This window comes from Cimex lectularius, unplaced genomic scaffold (assembly GCF_000648675.2).
Source record: "Cimex lectularius strain Harlan isolate CLEC.00 unplaced genomic scaffold, Clec_2.1 scaffold19, whole genome shotgun sequence".
Classification (NCBI taxonomy): Eukaryota; Metazoa; Arthropoda; class Insecta; order Hemiptera; family Cimicidae; genus Cimex; species Cimex lectularius.
The window spans coordinates 2,598,402-2,617,137 of record NW_019392664.1 but is presented as its reverse complement, the minus strand read 5'-3'; the positions used below and the strand labels follow the sequence as shown (position 1 = coordinate 2,617,137).

The 18,736-nt window shown below is 34.8% G+C and overlaps 1 protein-coding gene across 6 annotated transcripts in view; it reads left to right on the top strand.

Moving 5' to 3' along the window:
- LOC106662247 (ephrin type-A receptor 4) overlaps positions 1-18,736 on the top strand; it is a 397,805-nt gene that overhangs the window by 190,550 nt on the left and 188,519 nt on the right. For 4 of the 6 annotated variants that reach the window (XM_014386170.2, XM_024224998.1, XM_024224996.1 and 1 more), the window contains exon 3: positions 17,820-17,885. The exons of the other annotated variants lie outside the window; for them this stretch is intronic. In XM_014386170.2, coding sequence (XP_014241656.1) covers positions 17,820-17,885 — 66 coding nt within the window. The remainder of the gene's footprint in view (positions 1-17,819; positions 17,886-18,736) is intronic. 6 annotated transcript variants of the gene reach the window in all.

The following is an 18,736-nucleotide window of genomic DNA, read 5'->3' as shown; positions in this document are numbered from 1 at the left end:
ACAGACGTAAAAGAGAGACAGAAAGAATAGATTAAATTTACAGACATGCTACAAAAACAGGTCATAAAATTCGATGTATTTTAGGGAAAAAGATGCCATTAAGCAAGTTGTAAAATATTTGCATAAACATTAAAGACAACGTGTAGTATTTAGTGACCTAACCACCATTTTGAACATCAACACAATTTCGATTTCAACAATCGAAAAATATTAAACACAGAACAAAACGAACATAAACGTAACTTTTTATAAATGGTTTACATCAACAGAGATAAACACAGCATCAAAAGATATGTGTAAAATCAGCCGCACCTACGCTAATACAGAAAATCAAATTCGACAACAATAACACAAAATATAATACAACATATAAAGCAATCATTACATACAATTTCTACATCTAACAATTTATCTTTCCTTTCCCTATTAATCACAACCCTGAAAGCAACTACGCCCGAACGAAACCATAACCCTTTTTTCCCAATGTGGCCCCTTTCACCTCAAAGAAGCCGACTCCTCATAGAAAAATGAATTTCTATCCGTACTTCTTTCCCCAATCCTTCAAAATCAAACATATATAAACAAAAAACATTAATGCCTCACTCGCAACACGAGACACAACCGTGACTCATCTACACAGAAAACACACACTTTGTGTGAGTACAAATACTTTAATATAATATATAATTTAATAACTAAAATATATACAAGACTCAAAAATAAAATTTAAATGAAGTAAAAATATAAAAATAACTAACTATAATATAATAAAAATAACTAAAAATAATAACAAAAAAAGAAAATGTTTTTTTGAAACCTACATCACACCAGACCGCATCTCACGATTTCTGAATAATTATCGATTAACGGTCACTAATCACCACACATAAAAATAACTAATGATATATATAGTAGAATTTTATCTTTTATATTTTATTTTTTATTTTAATGTTTTTATTTTTATGAAAAATATTTATCCAGCCCGTAAAAGGATAAAACCAAAACGATATAGAATAATAAGAGCTGGTTGATATTAATTTATAAAAAATCTGTACTTTTTCATTCTAGCCTTTTAACGATATTTATACAGATTTTTATTACAAAAAGTTTGTCATAAAGCTACTGCTTGTTTTAATATTATGTAGACTGAAGAGGGGAAGCTGATGTCCCCGAAATTTATCTCAATAAATGGATTCGTCGGAAGGTCGTTTTGCGCCTGAAAAAAGTCATAAAAATTTAATTAATTTTAAGGATTTGTAGGTTTAATAATTGCCATCGTTTTTAAATTCCAGCCGCATTACTAACATAAAACTGATAACATTATGCAATTAGTGAGTTGAGGTCTTATACTGTACATCTACCACAAAGACGGCTAATAGTCTAATTATTACTAAACGAACTTGTAATTTTTTTTTTTTTGGACACAAGAGAAAAAATGGTGAGCACGTTTAAAATCCAACGTCAAGCCGCTTCCCCGGCCCTGTTCACCCTCCTCTGGATAAATTATTGCTACGCAAACGATTCGTGAGCGTTTCGCACAAATGTCGTCCATCCAGGGATACATTCTGTTAAAAAATGAAAATAAAAATCTGCCGATACGGATGCAAATCTGCCCATTTTTGAAAAACGAACCCCTGCCGCGAGCCGACCAATTTGGATGGTATTTACCCAAAAATCAGTTTTTTATGTATACCAACCGGCTGGAACCTGTTGTAGCATATTTTTATTTATAAAAATCTTGTTTCTGCTTTCGTTAGTCTATCAATTGGTCAGGTATAAGTAATAGGGTGTATTAAATTCACGAATTCCGTAGACTACCTTGACAACCCGGCTCCTGACGAGGCATTACATCGAAAAATTCACATGTACATATACCGTTATATACGACTGTGGATAATACAAAAGGCTCAGGGCGACCTTTAATGATGTTCGATACTTTCTACAGCACGTTGTAAAATCCAATCCAGTTAGGAGTGTTCTGGGGTGTAGGCCAACTTGAACTCTCCGAGTAAATGAGGTGGTGCAAACTGTGAAGTTTTTGAATTCTGAAGTTTTGTTATTGTAGCCGTAATTTGATGACATGAAAATTTTAGTCGATTCACATAAAGTCTTAGAAGGAGTTTTCGGCATCACTGCGTTCTCTAAAAATTTTATCCCTCAAGAAGTGATCAAAATGCCTAAAAATGTGGAAGTCCGTAGGTGAGAGATCGGGTGAATTTGGAGTGTGCGGTAATGTTTCAAATCCTAAGTGCTTAAGTTTCAGAAGGTTTCACATGTGGCCTGGCGTTATTGTGAAGAAGAATCCGCCCCTTACAGTTTACCGATGCTGGACAATAATCCTGGCGTTGCGGTTTCCCGTGCATTTGATCAATTTCTTGGCAATATTTCTCCGATGTGATGGTTTTACCATAATTCAGGAAATTATAGTGAAAAATCTAAGCAGTGCAACCACCAGTCACCATAGCCTTTTTTGAGTGAGGATTTGGTTCGGGAAGTGTTATGGCGCTTCATCCTTGTCCAACCAGTGACCTGTCCGCCTCCTGTTATCGTATAGAATCCATTTCCCATCGCACTTCGATCGAGAAATGAATCATTTTGGTGGCACAACAGAAGCGACGTGCCAATTTCAAAGCTTTTCAAAGCTCTTTGGACTTCGGTTATTTCGTGCGGTACCCACTTGTCGAGCTTCTTTACTTTACCAGTTTACTCCAGATGAACAACGGTTGAGCGGTCAACATTAAGCTCTTCCGCAATTTCCCGTGTTGCCTAACGTACTTTTCTTCAATCAACGTTTTGAGTTGGTGCCTACCGAGACTTTTTTTGTCTTCGATATCTAAATCTCCAAGACGAAATCTCTGAAACCATCACTACACCATGCATTCGCTAATGCTTCCTCCCCCCCAAGCTGTATTGATGTTAAGCGTGGTTTGGGCCGCACATCGCCCAAGTTTAGTTTCGTACAAATAAATTTGATGAAAATCTAGTTTGGACATATCTAATTTCGCAGGGCTTCGTTCATCTACAATTCAGTATAACCTAAAATGTTTTTTTTGTTTATTAAAGAATACAGTTAAAAATAGTTATTATAATCCATAAATAAGATTTGAAGATTTAGCTTTGTTTACATGACAAGCATCTGCTTAAATAATTTTTTTTCAAAACCTGCATTAATTTTGCACCAACCCCATACATCCCAAACACTCCCTTCTGAGGGCAAATGCGGCACCACTGTTTCTCAGTAGATTTGTTGATATCTCCTCTGCTTCTTTGCAGAATCTTCACGTGTCACCACATGCCCATTATTCGGCAGTGTCCTGTCAAGAATCCTCTCAGGATTCGAAGTGTTTCCTGCTTCCTTTGACGCATTATGTTCTTCTTTTATTTCAAATTTTGCTAAAAGGTTCTTGGATTGTTCATGTCTAATTTGTGAATTGCACTTTTCCTAATTTTTCTTTTGGCTTTCAGTCTGAGATGCTCGTTTATAGTGTGAATCCCTATGCCACAGAAGGGCTCAGGACCTATCAACACTATAGCAGCACTTTTCTTGCAATGCGTCAACTCATTGCTTCCTTTTGGTCCAAACAGTCCAGGGACCCAACAGAGGATGACTGTTTTGCTGCATACCTAATCTATTTAGTTTAATTAGATGCATCGACTACATGCCAAAAAATATTAGTTCTTCATTGGATCTAACTCAGTAGACCTTTCTATGTCAGGTTATAACTTCTTTCGGTCCAATGATCATTTTTTTCATGGAAAAATTAACAACTTTGCAAAATTGCGCTTCAAGAGGTTTTGGAAATCATCCTATGGCTATTGAACTGAATCAGTATGAATAGTATTTTGAATAACAATTGTATCTTGCATTAAAGAATGTTTCTAATTAACTAGGTAGAAGAAACATGCTAAAGCAAAACTAGAAATACAAAATTAATTTCTTACAACAAAGTAAATTCGGCTGAATAAACAATATTATATTGGAAGGTTACCATTAATTAATTTCATGTTTCATAAACCTAAAAATCATCATTCAGAAATCGGAGATGCGGTCTGGTGTGACGTAGGTTTCAGAAAAATATTATCTTTATCGTGCCGACGTTTCGATCTTTATTGAGATCATCTTCAGGGTCTGGAATTTACAAACATTGTTTAAATTTAACAAATACATGTAGGATGTGGGAAAAAGTGAATTTATACAATGCAAATTAATTAATGTTAAATGTAAACAATGTTTGTAAATCCCAGGCCCCGAAGATGATCTCAATAAAGATCGAAACGTTGGCGCGATGTAGAAAATGTTGTTCTGTCACACCAGTCCGCATCTCACGATTTCCGAATAATTATCGCCTAAGGGTCACTAATCACCACACATTTCTAAAAATCATGTTTAAAATATTAAAATCAATTTAGAATATTTATTGATTCTCTACGTTGGTCACTTATGTTTCTATTGCTGGTGTTGGTACTATGAATGGTCGGCATCGTAAAGCTTTGTTCACTCGGTCAGATTTTGTGAGAGTAACCACTGGTCAGAGAACTAATTAGAGAGTTTGATCCGATGCGAGGCGATCCCCTTTTTGAAAGTGGGAGTTAAAGATAAAAAAGTATCAAGGGGAGGAAGGATAAAAAGAACAAGTCTAACCGACAAAAACAGTGGATCTCTTATTCAATGTCTGGGAGAGGGAGAGGTCCCTTATCTTTCCCCTCCCAGGATAATGCTCGAGGTCTCCTTTTCTTTAATTGGCATTATCTCTCCGACGGACTCCCGTACCGAAAAGATCCAGTACCAGAAAAACTGATTAATCCTGCGACCCTCTTAAACGACAGATCCATATTTATCCAAAAAGTCCCTAAACCCACACACTGAAGAGGCGAGCCCTCTCGGGAATCAAAGATAGATTAGTTTCACAATCCTTAAAAGCATATTTTCGATAATTCCCTGACGAGAAAAAGTGGTTTATGACGGTACCGGACTTGTCCTGGTCTCACTAATGCCCACATTGAAGCTATGACAAATGGGAGACCCTTGACTTGACTCGTTATCTCTCCAAAAGCTGAAAGCTTATTAGGCATGACTGGAATTAATAATTTCTAAAATCCTTTTGGAATCATAATCAATTTCCAGCTTGCTGAGACTTTCAGTACAAACCTACGGTATAGTACAAGTTAGTTGGTTATGACAATCAAAGCGGGGCCCAGAATTATGTACATAGTACCCACTCTAGAAACATCTAAATATGCAGGACTAACTAGAGGCTGAAACTGTCTGTTGAAGGCAAACAGCGTGATTAGGCGGGTCCAGTGGTGATCAGTAACGAAACCGAAAACCATTTGTATCAAAATAATGAGAATACACGACCGGAAATGGTAGATCATGCAACGGAGAATTGATTCGGAATAATCAAGAATTGGAATTTAACTTAAATTTCATATAAGGTTTGAGGTTGAATAACGCAAGATTTATTTGTACCAGTTGTCAAGTTATTTCTTGTTGCAACTTACTGAACTTAATGGGATAGGAATGGGAAGTTTGTGTCCGTGTGGGTAGAAGTCACGATAGCTCAAGTGGTCGAGCAGCGGCGTATTTAGCCGAAGGTCGTGGGTTCGAATCCCGCTCACGTCACTAACTTTTTTATCTCAGCTAATACCTTAATTAATTGAAAAGAATTTATTTGGTCAAGCGGACCACGAAATCTAATGAATTTAATAAACTTACACTAGAGGCGTCGATATCGAGATCAGAAAACAAATCAAAGCTGGTAATTAAAATAGTTTAATAAATACAAAATTATAAATTAAATCCTACAAATGCTAATTTATTTCATTATAGTTTATTTTTGTTACTTTTAACCAATACTTTACAATAAGATCAAAAGTTATCAATGTGGTCTCTAGTGCCTTCCAGAAAAAGCGGATTTGTATTTATCATAAGTTAACTAGCAAATTTTCACCTTATTTCTGTTGTGCAACTGCATGAATTAAAGCTGTCATTGTTCTTTGTTTCTCATTTAGTCCAATTTTATTGTTCCTAGAGGAAAACGAAACAAACAATAAATGTCAATAAAACGAATAGAACACGTAGACATCTAATGATTTATTTTGCGCAGTTTCGACAAAATAAACATCATATTTTCTCCTTCCTGAACCAGGATCTACCTGGCCCAAAAGGCAAATCGCCACATTTTTCCACGAATCATGATTTATGAGTGTAGCGAACATAAATCAGTACCTACCTTAAAAGGGTTTCACTCTGACTCGTAGGATTCAGCCATTTGACACTTCAAATGTTAGTTTATGTTGTCCAAGGGGATTAGTTTTTAGTAATCTTCATTTAGGGTTTTAGAGCAGAGCTAATGAAACAGATTTTTCATTAGTCTAGAATTATTAATTATTTTTAAGTAAACAGCCTGAGGGATTTGGGATTATATAAACTGAAATCCGTACATGTATGTACTTATATACATACACACGTGTACAGATTTCCCGTAGTCTCGAGAATCACCCACCCCGGGTATTGGCGGTCCGGGGTCAGACCTCAGTTTTATTCGTCCAACCACCGAATTTGTGTGCTGTCAAGAACTGTGTCAATTCAGCATCCCTGTTTTCTGTAATATATAGCTAACCTATTACCCAACCAAATGGAACGTCGATGGAGTTCTCAATATTCCGACATCAGCCCTCTTCTACGCATTCACGCTAATAAGTACATCCCTTTTTTCTCTAATATATAGCCAACCTATTAACCTATTACCCAACCTAATTGATCATCGATGGAGTTCTCAATATTCTAACATCAGCTCACTTTTAAACATTCACGCTAATAAGTACATTCACTCTCAATACACGTTAAGTACACAAAACGATCAGTACTAAATACCATAGAACAACCCTGTTTCTTCCAAAAATTCCAACAAGGAGCTCTTACTATTAGCCGGGTCAAGCACGAATTTTACATCGGGTGGCAATCCTACGCACTCTATATATGGAACCGAGAAATTGCACCCTTCACTTAGGCGGGACATCGAGCAACCTTTCTCTACATGTCAGATATTTTCGCGGGCTAGGGCCCATAAGTCAGTGCCAGTGGGTCAACCTCGCATGTCTTATCCTCAATCGAATGAGGATGACCGTTCTTCTATATGTCAGGTCATCCATTGGCCACCTATCGGCAGTTCACATGACACGCTAGAGCTTCTCTGCCGATCAGTCTGAAGGAATAAATTTTCAAAGCGTTCAAAGAAAACAAGATACAATGTTTATCTGAATTTTGACTTAAAGGCTAATATTAGACATGAAATTCGTGCAAATAAACTAAAATAAAATATAAATTCTTAAAATAAAATTTAAAAAATGTTTTGAATATGTTTCTGTTGCTCTTTCGGGGAGTTAAATTTTTTTTATCAGATCTGTATTTTTTCTACCTCGATAGGATGAAATTGGTTCAAAATATTTCCAGGCTTTAAAAAAATATCCTTCGCTAAAATTAAAAGGTTCTACCCGTTTGATATTTAAAATGTTGGAATTGAGGTTCAAAAGCATACCAGCAAACGTCAAATTGCTCCAATAATTTATACCAGCTGAAAGGAAATAGCTGAGATAAATGTGACGAATAATCTCGAAAAAATTAGCCCTGAGGTAAAATACCCTCCCACTTATTGTCCTAATTGAATGTGAAACCATTTTCCCCTCCCCCCCTTTAAGGAATCCCTGGCCAAATGGTAACGTTTATCTCCCTAATTCATAATTACAGGTTTCTCGCGAAGAACTCAGAAACACATGTCGGATTGAGCAATAACAAAAAAAAATTCTCCGCCCCGGACTGAGGGTCCCTTGCGAGTAGCCCGTGAAGAAGGTGCTTAATGGAGGGTTCTTGAGGTATTTAGAATAGAGGGCCGGAGAGTACACCTGTGTCCAATTAAGGCCCAGTAATAAAACGGAATAATAATAAGGGGATCGTTTTGTCCCGGAGGCGAGGGGTATTTCTAGGAAAGGAAGAAATGTTTTAAAAGAGGAACCCCTTTGGAAACTGTGATTTTGTTGGGGAAGCGATTAGTTCTTGCTCAACGTTGTCTCAGGGTTACTCAAAATTTAGCAAATTTGCTAAAGCTTATCTAATCCCATGTGTTTAGGGAGGGTGCAGTGTTTTTTCTTTAAAGTTTTAATCCCGTGTATTGCAGCACTGACTTTTTTGCGACAATCTAAAACCACCATCTTGGAAACTTCTATCTCCACCATCCACTCACCACTCCAACTTGTATTTGCCAAATATAAAATTTTTCATATACAGTTTATGATTCAACACTTTCTTGTCCAAAGTTGCTACAAAGCAATACCAACGTTTGCCAATTTGTTTAAGATTGGCAGGAAATCCCGTGGGTTTAGGCGGGCGCTTTTGTTCCTATTCCGTCTCTGCACGTTTATTGGCAACACTGATTTATTTGGCGCCAATTTAAATTCTCTATCACTAACCTTACGGGATTTCCCGGTTTCCTGTTAACCAAATTGCCTCGAGAAATTCGTCTCTAAAATGTTAATGTCTCTTTCTTAACGTCAAAGTAAAATTACACAATTTAAAATTTATCCGATATGATGTGGATCGTGGTTTTACTCGACACGAACTTCCGACACGGAGAAAACCATAACAAATGACAGAAACGCGTAATCTAACAAAATAGGCGGAAATCCTGTTGAGCACTCATTTGAAACAAGCTAAACGTTTTAATTCTTAGAAAGAAACTAACATGTATGAATACATGTTTCAGAACAACGCCAGCGTTTTTTATATCTAAAAGCTGTTTAAAAAAAGTGAAAATTATAACCTACCGTAATTTATTCTTGAGGATGTTACATTTGAGAAAATATATTTATCAGTGATTCATAATTTTGTAAATTAGCAGTATATTTGTAAAAATATATATGCATAATACAAAAATTACATCAAGATCATATGTTGCATATTTCGGGTTATACTATTTTGGGATGATAAACGTTCAGGACTATTTGCTAGGTATTTAGATTGTGTTTTACGCTTAGGTGAGATTTAACATGTCAATTATTCCATTAGAATATATAACTTTAAATGCTTAGATGTAGCACAAGCTTTTGACAGGGTGTGGCACCCGGGCATGCTTTATAAACTCAAACGCTTCCTACCCACTTCTTATTACCTTATCCTGAAATCCTACCTAACAGACCGCTGCTTCAGAGTGAGGTGCGGTAACGAGTTCTCTGAAATCAGGCCAATACAAGCCGGTGTCCCACAAGGGAGTACTTGGTCCTATCCTTTATACCATCTATACTGATGATCTACCTACTCACCCCAATACCAACATTACCACCTACGCGGACGATACCGCAATTTTGTCCTCTAACTTGACTCCTACACAAGCTTCCTCTAATATCCAAGAACACCTTGAGCTCATCGAAGGTTGGTGCAAAAAGTGGAGGACAAGATTAAACGGAGAAAAGTGCATCCAATGTACGTTCACTTTGAAAAAACAGTCTTGCCCTCCACTATACATCAACAATGAAGAGTTACCGACTTCCGCTCAAGCCAAATACCTAGGACTATACCTTGACAGCAGACTGACGTGGAATCCCCACACACTTAAAAGACAACAACTCAACAGAAGACTTGGACAATTACGCAGACTACTAGGACCAAAATCCGGGTTGACCATCAGCACTAAACTGACCTTATACAAGACTTTATTGCGACCACTTTGGACATACGGTGTGGAACTGTGGGGTTCCGCCAAACCATCCAATATCCAGCGTATCCAGTACTTCCAATCAAAAGTCCTCAGACAAATCGTCAAAGCTCCTTTTTACGTCTTTAACCTCACTATCCCCAAAGACCTCAACGTTCCTTTTGTCCACGAACTGATCCATTTCCGATTCCAAAAATTTCATCCTAACCCTACCGCTAGAGCCCTCTCCACATATTCCCATCCCGAGAATCTATTACGTCGCCTAAAATGACGATGGCCCCGAGACCTCCTTGCCCCTTAATCTATTAAAATGAGTGCCAACACTGGCGTGCGTCCTCCGGGTGCAGCGCTGGCATCAGTTCTGTGACCGAGCGGTGAACAATATACATTGTGATCACATTTGTATAATGTACAAGTATGTGTAGGCTACAAATAAATAAATTTTAAAAAAAGCTTAAATCTTGAAGTAAAACAATAAACTAAAGTGTGGTGATTAGTGACACTTTGAGCCCTGAAGATGATCTCAATAAAGATCGAAACGTTTCTCTGGAGTATCTCTTATTATTAAATGATGAACAGAATAAAAATTCGTTTGCTTCTTTTCCGTTATTTCTAGTCCTCGTATCCTCACTGGTTTGCTCGGTCAAACGCGTTTATGCAGTTCACCAACTTCAGAAGTGGATTATTGTATGAAGGAAGATACATAATACGGCTAAATATGTATTTTTCCAACATACAGAAGAATGATTATTTAGAGACCGTAAGATGCGGTCTGGTGTAACGTAGGTTTTAGAAAAACATTTTGTTTATCGTGCCAACGTTTCGTTCTTTATTGAGATCATCTTCTGGGCTCAATAAAGATCGAAACGTTGGCACGATAAAGAAAATGTTTTTCTAAAACCTACGTCACACCAGACCGCATCTCACGATCTCCGAATAATCAATAAAACTAAAAGTGAAATTTTTTTTTGGCCTACTCGTACTTTTTTCTATCGCTTGGTATTTTCAGATAGATAATCTTTGGTCAATCGTCTTTTTTTTAATATTAAGTAGAGGCTTTATGATGAGTCCATTTACTTAGTAAAACCGACTGCGTCCAGACACAACACCCACTACTATCACAACACAAGATCGATATAATTTGTAAACTCAACTGGTTACGTAATGTAAATAGGATTACGGATATAATAAATAAAACGTAAAATATCCCATCTTTGAAGATGCCTAAACACTTTTGGCAGATCAATAGATGAAAATGATCAAAAAATGTCAAGGTACCGGTTGATCACATCGCAGACCTTAAGAAGACTTTTAACAATTTGTAACTCTTACAATTTGTTCATATAGTTCTTTCTTTTAAGAAAAAATAAATTAAAACAAAGTCTCCGTGAGATTGTATAGTTGAAAATATGAGTATATTCTTTAATCAGAAGTGTACTGTAAACAAAGGAACTAAGAAGAAAGCGCAGGGGTCATTTCAGCCGTCTAATTTAGAAAAGATTCGAATAGAGAATAATCGCGGTCATGAATATACTGACAAATTTGACTTATGACCAAATTGCTCAAAAGTAAAACTATTGAGATGTAAATGAGGATGAGGGGTATGTATGCTTTGACATCGCAAGAACCGGTTGTGGTACGACACTAATATTATTGTACACAAGATACTATCCATTCTAGTAGCTTTTGGAAGAGAAGAATTTTTCCAGAGCCGATATTCTACTTTCTTCCTATTCCATTTTCCTCTTCGTAGAACAGATTGGATCATAAATACACAAGATGGAAGGACAAATCGTATTCAGGCCGTAATGCGAAATTGACTCATGACCCATTTCCTCTTTCGTTGTATTTTTTTCTTCATTTTCCGAGGCGAAAGACAAAGGGAAATATAGGGGAAGGTGCCCATTAATTGGATCATGATTTATGCACGGATGAGGATCGAAGAGGAAATAAAACTTGGACTCGGTAGAATCGTCGATACGATCAAAGACTTATTTATATGAAGTTGTGTTCCATTTTACAATATACAAGTACAAATGTTTAATTATTCATGATGAAATTAATAATAATGATGATAAATAAATCAAGGAAATATACAAAACAACATGAAACAAGCTCGTTATTTTTTGGACTACTTGACAAACTACTTGGCTATTCTTTTTCGGTCTTTCTGGCGTATCATTTTTTATAATTTATCTTCATGTTTCTCAGGTCAACTTATACATTTTTTTACATACTTTATTTAGATTTTATACAATATGCAGATAAATAGAAAAAAGTACAATATGACATGGATAACAATTCGTCTGTCGGGGCTTATACAATATTAACACGAAGTACTATATACCTCGGGATAATTTGAGATAAGCCTCTCCATTCACGCTAATAAATTATATTCAGAAAATCCCCCAAGTACTCACATTCCTTTCAATAAATAGCACATATCACATGAACATGAAAGTAAGAAGATCTATACAGAAATAAAATATTTATGGTCGTAAGACATCTGATCAGAGATTTGTACCATCTTCAGTGCCTCAAGGCCGTGCATAGGTCATTCAGGTTGTCGTATTTCTTTCTTTGCAGACTTAGTTCATTGCATCAAAAATGTGTCCTTAAAAAGTTCAAAATTTAGTGGAATCCCAGGGATGTGCATGCGAAGAGATTCTAGAAGGGCTAGAACATACAAATACTAACTGTGAAACATACAAAGGAATTTCTAGAGGGTTACTTCAACAGAAGCAGGATTGTGGTTATACGCCTAACAGGGCACTGTCGCTGAAGAAGGCTCATGCACCGGATAGGAATAGAGGCAGAAGAAACAGCAGATATTTCTAGGAAGAAGAATAGACAGCAGAACACGTTTTATGTTTTTGTGAATGTCTGTTTTGGTGTAAATTATTGTAACAAGGAGAAGAAAAGCCGCAAGTAATATCCTACACTAAAAACCACTATCAATTATATGTAGGTTGATTAACAACATTAAGCCGACCAAAGAATTATAAAACTGTAGGAACGCAATAGATCTATTCAGGTGGGGTGCAGAAGGACTTGCTTGTGGCCCTCTTTTATCCTAATCTCCTTTCTTATCGTTCTATGCGGAAGGTACTTTATTGATTATATCTATTTTATTAATATTAACAATTAATTAAGGTTTTTAGTTGAGATAGGAAGTTGGTGTCCGAGTGGATCGAGGTCATGATAGCTCAAGTGGTAGAGCAGCGGCGTATCTAGCCGAAGATCGTGGGTTCGAATCCCGCTCGTGCCATTGACTTTTTTATCTCAACTAAAAACCTTAATTAATTGTAATATATTAATTGGTCAAGTGGACCAGGAAATTAGTGAATTTAAATCTTTTATTAATATTTAAGCGCGGAATATTTTATAGGAATTTTAACATCTAAATATTAATAAACCACGGCGAGCCAACTAATCGGTTGTTGTTATTACAGCTAATATCAATTATCATGTTTATTATACATTAAAATTAATCGTATACACAATGACTATTAAAATATTGAGAGATCAATAAACTTAATGGTAACTTTAAAAATAAAATATTAAGTTTTACATATAAAACAGGCTTAAACAGTAAAGGGGAAAATTGCAATAGGCGTCGTTGTAATCACATTCACTTATCGTATTAAATATTTATGATATGAAATAACATGTGTAATAATCAAAATAAATTAGTCGAATTTAATAATATTTTACCAAGACTATTCTATAATGCGGAATAACCAAATTTGTTCAATAAATTCTAGAGATGCCTATTGGTTTTATTTGTAAGCCCATTGCTTATTTCTTATCAGTTGATTCATCCCTACCCATAATTCATCCTATAATTTCATTTTTATATTACAAATAAAGAACACATTTTTATCAACTTTGGTATAAAAAAAACTGGTTTTATATCTGCATTTCTAATTTGTAAAAATTTGCAACAATATAGTTTTCATTGTATGCAATACTTCCAAATTTAGAATTACCCTTAATAAATTGGAAAGTTTATTATTATTACAGCCCGGATTGATAAACACTAATAAACCTCAAATGTGCAATACTATGAGCACTAAAAACTCAAATATGCAATATTATGAGAACTAAACCCGCAAATATGCTTTATTATGTGCACTAGAAAACACTCAAATATGCATTATTATGAGCACTAAAAACTGAAATATGCAATATTATGTGAACTAAAAAACCCTCAAATATCCATTATTATGTGCACTAAAACACACTCAAATGTGCAATACTATGAGCACTAAAAACTCAAATATGCAATATTATGAGAACTAAACGCGCAAATATGCTTTATTATGTGCACTAAAAAACACTCAAATGTGCATTATTATGAGCACTAAAAACTCAAATATGCAATATTAGGTGAACTAAAAAACCCTCAAATATCCATTATTATGAGCACTAAAAACTCAAATATGCAATATTATGTGCACTAAAAAAATCTCCTCAAATATGCAATATTATACACACTAAATTCACTAATTTCGTGGTCCGCTTGAGCAATTAATATATTACAATTAATTAGTGGATTTAACCACGAATTTAGTGAATTTAATGAATTAAAATGAAGTAAACTTCACTAAAGCTCTCCTTGGCCATTTCATTTGTGGCCGAGAATCCAATCCGATTACACGACATTTGAAAAATGGCAAAAAGGAGGGACAATTCAAAAGTAGGGTTAAGATGGGAAGTTAATGTCAGAGTGAATCGAGGTCACGATAGTGCAAGTGGTAGAGCAGCGGCGTATCTAGCCGAAGATCGTGGGTTCGAATCCCGCTCGTGCCATTGACTTTTTTTATCTCAACTAAAAACATTAATTAATTGTAATTATATACACTAAATAACCTCAAAGTTTTAATGTTATTTGCACTAAAAATGCATGAAATATTCAATGCTGTAGGCACTCAAATACCTCTTTTATATGCAAACCCTTAAATATGTCATACATTTTGCTATAAAGTCTAAACCTATCAAAATACGGAGTATGAATGTCAGAGACATCACCCGACTAATAATTAACTATTTTTCTAATCTGAACTTTTCGGTCTACTACATGTTGGTACATACAAAATGTAATATGGTAGTAAATAATCGTGAGCCTCAAATAAGATGGCGTTTATTTCAAAACAATTCTATTAAAAGTTATCCGAAATCCGAATAAAATTATATTTCATTGTTATTCAGAAATCGTGAGATGCGGTCTGGTGTGATGTAGGTTTCAGAAAAACATTTTCTTTATCGTGCCAACGTTTCAATCTTTATTGAGATCATCTTCAGGGCTCACAAGACCGCATCTCACGATTTCTGAATAATTATCGATTAACGGTCACTAATCACCACATATTTCATTGTCTTTTTCTCCCATATTCTTAGTTGACAAGTTTATTTATTTTTTTCTAAATGACCTAGAAAGTTTCAAATTTCCCATATTCCTCAAATATACAAATTTATGAAGAATGAAATTTGAACTACCATATCACGGAGGTATAATTCCAACAAATAAAAGGTCATAAGTGTTAACACAAAATACAAATCCGTGCTCTAATTATGATTTAAAACAAAATAAACCCAATTATTTCAATAATTCTTCTAAAATTTGACTCTTGGCATTTTGTTACATATGTCAAAGATTAGTAATTTAGTTCAACTAATACCCACGCCTGGGCATTGAATGTAAATTGCTTCGTAATTGCCAATATCCTTTATAATATTTAATCAATTATATACATAATATTTATCACCGTAAACAAAATAGACACAAATTATTAATAATTCGTCCCAGTATTTCTTTCGAAGAGCACTTTTCAGCTTTCTCAAATTTATTGGAATTTATAATGAGATTTAGGCCTTTTCCTGAATTGTTGTATCATTGAATGCCTGCTAATGTTTGAATAAAAGTTGTGCGTGCAAGATTTCTTCTTTCAGAGGTTTTTGAGGCTGCCGGAGCGGAAAAATGAAATGGAAGAAAATACAAATTGCGGGGGAATAAACTGCAATGCCCAAAATCGCAATTTAAATAAGAAAAATAGCTCCCTCCAAAACAAAAAAAAAGAAGATAAAGATAAAGAAATGTTATTGTGTTTTGTTTCTTATTATTGTTATGTAGAATTAGTTTATGTATCATATTTGAATGGAAGAATAAAAGGATAAGGATGAGCCAATACTCATGCTGAGACTGTTGCTAGTCTGACTCCATTATTATTATTATTATTAGCCATACAAGCCTACGGGGAATTTTTAAATTATGGAACAAAATTCACAATTCTAATTAAAAAAAGAAACAGAAATAAATTTTATAAATTTATTAAATTTTATGCAATTTAAAATGGGAATTTTGTATGCATTTGGCCTTCCGAATTAAGAATTTTAAAAAGAAAAATTAAAGCTTGGATGGCAATAGGATAAATAAGATTACGAGTGAATGTTTGGAGTCAGAGCTTTATAGCACTCAGAAGAGATATAGCTAACCTAAGATAGAAGGTTTGGATGTTAGGGCGTGAAATGACCTTAGCCGTTAAAACGCCCTTAAAAATTAATAATAATAATAATAATAATAATTCGTGTAATTGCAACAAGCAAGGTTAGACATAATATGTACTTATTAAATATTTATGAAATGACATAACAGGCATAGTCGACCATAAAAATTAACTTAATATAATTTTAACTATGCTTTTGTATAATATATAATTTAAAGTTTTTTTCTTGAATAAATTCTAGCGTTAGCTCATTGATTACACTATTAAAGTAACTACCATTGATCTTAAATTGATTCATGCCATACACTGTTAATTTTTATTGGAATTAATTTTACTATATTATTAATCAATAAACATTTAATTTAAATTCATCTTAGTCATCCTTTCTCATTTTTAAAACGGGTGGCGGCGGTGTCCACAACGGTTGACACGGTGACTCATGACTGCTAGGTAAAGGTCCCGGGTTCGAATGAAGCGGCCCGAATTCCAATTAACGTTGGAAGAACATTCTTATAAATGGACTTTTTTTCCCGTTTTGATAAAAAAAAAAATGCAGTTCTCATTGGATATAATAACCAACGTTTAGAATTATCCAGAACATTATCTACTGGAATAAATGGAAATTATATTATCACGATAGAAACAACGTAGTCTAATAATATATAATTGATTGATTGATGAATCATAATTCCCAACAAATATCCACTTTACCATGTTTATCCATTTCGTGGTCTGATCAAGGGTATGTCTGTAAGTGATTTTTGTGGTGTCGCAACAAACTAATTTACCCCTTTTTTTCTGTCACATCTGGAATGAAAGAAATGTTCAATTGGGTCCTAATGGCCCAATTTCCTTAACCACAGTTAAACCTTTTTTTCAATTAAAATAATGGCATGCAGGTAGTGTACAGTAAAGAATACAGGTAGACACAAGTTGCATGAGTAAAACGAATAAATCATTCTTAATAAAAATAAATAAATATATGATGATTATCGGGTTGAGATCTCGAAGACGACTAAATTTCTTTTTTAAATTGCCTGTTCAAATTTTCAGCCCATGTTTAGACTTTACCAGAACACTTTTTTATTTAAACTGAAAATGTACTGTAAGTAGTTCTGTTCAAAATTTTAAAAAAGAATTTTGTGTCCTTCTTGAAAGCCTAAACACCAATAAACCTCATTAATGATTATTAAGAAATCGTGAGATGTGGTCTGGTGTGATGTAGGTTTCAGAAAAACATTTTCTTTATCGTGCCAACGTTTTGATTTTTATTGAGCCTTGAAGATGATCTCAATAAAGATCGAAACGTTGGCACGATAAAGAAAATGTTTTTCTGAAACCTACATCACACCAGACCGCATCTCACGATTTTTGAATAATCATCAACTAACGGTCACTAATCAACGCACAAACTTCATTAAGTCTCTTCTAAGATTGATATATTCAACTTCACAAGGATATTGGTTATGTTTTATTTATCCTAACTTGCGGGAAATAGTTTTCACTTGTCATTTTTGTTTAGAAATATAACCTAGGATACAAATAAAATTTCCTGGCATGGTTTGCTGTTTCTACTACTCTTTTGTATTGATTTTTTTTTCAGGCCGAAGGAGGCTCAATAGTTTAAAAGGGAAAAACAACATAACAACACCAGAGGAGTGGAATCCCGGTAGGAACGGTCGGACAAAGAGTTCCTTGATTTTTACACCCCCTTCAAATGTCCTGATTTACAACCGTTGACATGTTTCGCCACATCTTTTCCCCCCAAAACAACCAGGGATTTCGAGAGTTGTTGAACCCGGAGAACCGTTAAAGAGACAATAAATAAAACCTTAACAGGTTCCCGGTACCCAAAAATGAAATACGGCTCCCGTCTTCTTCCTTCGCGTTTTACCAAATCTTGGAATCGCTGAAAATGCAATAAGCCTGGATTCAAATTTCCCACGATGTTCGCTATTGCTGCAGAAAACAGATGCTCGAACATCTGAAGAATCCTTTGGATTCCGTACTCTGTCCGTACTACTTTACTACTTCAAGTCCTTTAACTTACTTATTCTGAAAACATGAGTTTATGGATTTGATTTAAAAGAAAATTTAATAAACCTTACTTTCTCACAGAAAGTTACAGGATATTTCTTATTATTACCGAAAACTGCCTCCATCATCAGAAAGATTTCATTGAAGTTCTTACTCGTTCCTGATAGTTTAGTACTTCCGTTTCTTTAATTTGCGCATTCTGGATACATCAACTGCTTATAAACAAAATCAAAAGAGCCTGGACTCAAATTTTATAAAATAGGCTCAATTATCAGATTTCGTTGAAGTCCGAGGTCAACTCGTTCCGTACTAGTTTAGTATTTGAATTTCTTTAATTTATTTATTCTGGATATATGGATTTATTTTAAAAACCAAATCCAGTAAAGCTTGATTCAAATTTCCAAAATTCAAACACATAGTTTTTTTTATCAAGCATCTGAAGATTTCGTTAAGTCCTCGTTGCGAACTACTTTGATACTTAAA